General features: G+C 42.2%; 1 protein-coding gene across 1 annotated transcript in view; it reads right to left on the bottom strand.

Annotated features, from left to right (window-relative positions):
- Nucleotides 1-665: 665 nt before the first annotated feature.
- The window catches only part of SNCG (synuclein gamma), a 31,479-nt gene continuing 29,644 nt past the window's right edge, over nucleotides 666-2,500 (bottom strand). Inside the window, exon 5 of the mRNA XM_053691617.1 lies at nucleotides 666-1,218. Within this exon, the coding sequence (XP_053547592.1) occupies nucleotides 1,198-1,218 (21 nt within the window). The 3' untranslated portion in view covers nucleotides 666-1,197. The remainder of the gene's footprint in view (nucleotides 1,219-2,500) is intronic.

Below are 2,500 nucleotides of genomic sequence, written 5' to 3'. Positions count from 1 at the left end.
ATCAGCAGGTCCCGTAGAGATAAATAAAAAGTTCTCTACGTGTTTCATCCGTATACAATCAGACTTTCTCAAGAGATTGGTATCCATTGTTTTAATCTCGTAAGTGACCATTTGTTGTTTTGCGCACTTATGCTCCAATAAATTATTTGCACCTAAATGGGTTGCTCTTGTTTTCTGCTTTCTTTTAGATTATCTTCATCAAATGGACAGAGAAAAATATCCACTATCACTTCCGGCAGTAACCCACTTTCCAGGGCTCCAACAAAGGTGACAGAGGAGACTGAGAGTCATAGTGGTTCACTTCCTTACCGCAACACCTTGGATTAGACCTATTTGAGATTCACGGGCTTTATACCATAATACCAGCGAGCGCTGATACTGGCACTTTCGTTTTTCCTGATAACCGGATAAGTCTGTGGGGAATCTGGCAACGAATGCAGTTTGTCTAACAAAAAGCCTATATTGAAGCAAGAGGATACGAAATTGTGTGGGATATTTACATTTTGATCATGTAATGTACAAATAAACAAGTTTATAAGCCATTTTCTGTAATGTACTGAACTATACAAAATGTATATTTATCCACAGCTTGGTTCGAAAGTAATCAGGAGTGTGCAAGAGAAGTGGAATTATCATACAAAATAATGAGATAAAATAATTCAAACTAAACTCAAACCCAATTTTATTTGTGTCATAAAAAAAACTATTTTCAAGTAGATAAAGTGCCAATGTGACCGTAAATGTGTAAACTGATGACACAAACCGAAACAATGTAACAAGACAAAGGTGAGCATCACAGAAAATCAGTCAGTGAACATTGATCTAGTTACGTTATGATAATGAGGAATATTGGAAGGTTTCGAGAATATGAGTGAAAAATCAGTTTGACAACATATGAATCAATAAAATTTGAAAAATATGGTAAACGACTGAAATAAATTATTGGATTATGAATGAAATGACAAATAAATACATAAAACATGAATAAATAAATAATGTATAAATTAAGTCACAGAAATGGACACAGTTTTACAGACATAAATTAGATGTGAACAGATACATGGGCATCAGGAACATTAGATTTAAGAGGCAAATAGTAGATGAAGGCTTTGAGCTTAGTTTATCCAATGGCATTTCCCTTAGATGATCTTAGCTATAAGGTTTCTTCAAAGATTTTGAGCAGCATACAAGACATGTTTACATTGCTTCTTCACCAGCCTGAAAAGAAAAGAGGAAAATTATTACCAGAAGTATTAATAGAACAGGCAAGTGGTCAGGTACAGCAGGTAACAGGTCAGTGGTCAGGTATAGCAGGTAACAGGCCAGTGATCAGATATAGCAGGTAACAGGTCAGTGGTCAGGTATAGCAGGTAACAGGTCAGTGGTCAGGTACAGCAGGTAACAGGCTAGTGGTCAGGTACAGCAGGTAACAGGCCAGCTGATATAGCAGGTAACAGGTCAGTGATCAGGTATTGCAGGTAACAGGCCAGTGATCAGGTATAGCAGGTAACAGGTCAGTGGTCAGGTACAGCAGGTAACAGGCTAGTGATCAGGTATAGCAGGTAACAGGCCAGCTGATATAGCAGGTAACAGGTCAGTGGTCAGGTATAGCAGGTAACAGGCCAGTGATCAGGTATAGCAGGTAACAGGCCAGTGGTCAGGTACAGCAGGTAACAGGCTAGTGGTCAGGTACAGCAGGTAACAGGCCAGCTGATATAGCAGGTAACAGGTCAGTGATCAGGTATTGCAGGTAACAGGCCAGTGATCAGGTATAGCAGGTAACAGGCCAGTGATCAGGTATAGCAGGTAACAGGCCAGTGATCAGGTATAGCAGGTAACAGGCCAGCTGATATAGCAGGTAACAGGTCAGTGGTCAGGTATAGCAGGTAACAGGCCAGTGATCAGGTATAGCAGGTAACAGGCCAGTGATCAGGTATAGCAGGTAACAGGCTAGTGGTCAGGTACAGCAGGTAACAGGCCAGCTGATATAGCAGGTAACAGGTCAGTGATCAGGTATTGCAGGTAACAGGCCAGTGATCAGGTATAGCAGGTAACAGGCCAGTGATCAGGTATAGCAGGTAACAGGCCAGTGATCAGGTATAGCAGGTAACAGGCTACTGGTCAGGTACAGCAGGTAACAGGCCAGCTGATATAGCAGGTAACAGGCCAGTGATCAGGTATAGCAGGTAACAGGCCAGTGATCAGGTATAGCAGGTAACAGGCCAGTGATCAGGTATAGCAGGTAACAGGTCAGTGGTCAGGTATAGCAGGTAACAGGCCAGTGATCAGGTATAGCAGGTAACAGGCCAGTGATCAGGTATAGCAGGTAACAGGCCAGTGGTCAGGTACAGCAGGTAACAGGCCAGCTGATATAGCAGGTAACAGGCCAGTGGTCAGGTACAGCAGGTAACAGGCCAGCTGATATAGCAGGTAACAGGTCAGTGATCAGGTATTGCAGGTAACAGGCCAGTGATCAGGTATTGCAGGTAACAGACCAGTG

Source organism: Bombina bombina, chromosome 9, assembly GCF_027579735.1.
Source record: "Bombina bombina isolate aBomBom1 chromosome 9, aBomBom1.pri, whole genome shotgun sequence".
Lineage (NCBI taxonomy): Eukaryota > Metazoa > Chordata > Amphibia > Anura > Bombinatoridae > Bombina > Bombina bombina.
Note: the sequence above shows the minus strand (reverse complement) of the source record. Positions and strands in the feature narration are given on the sequence as shown.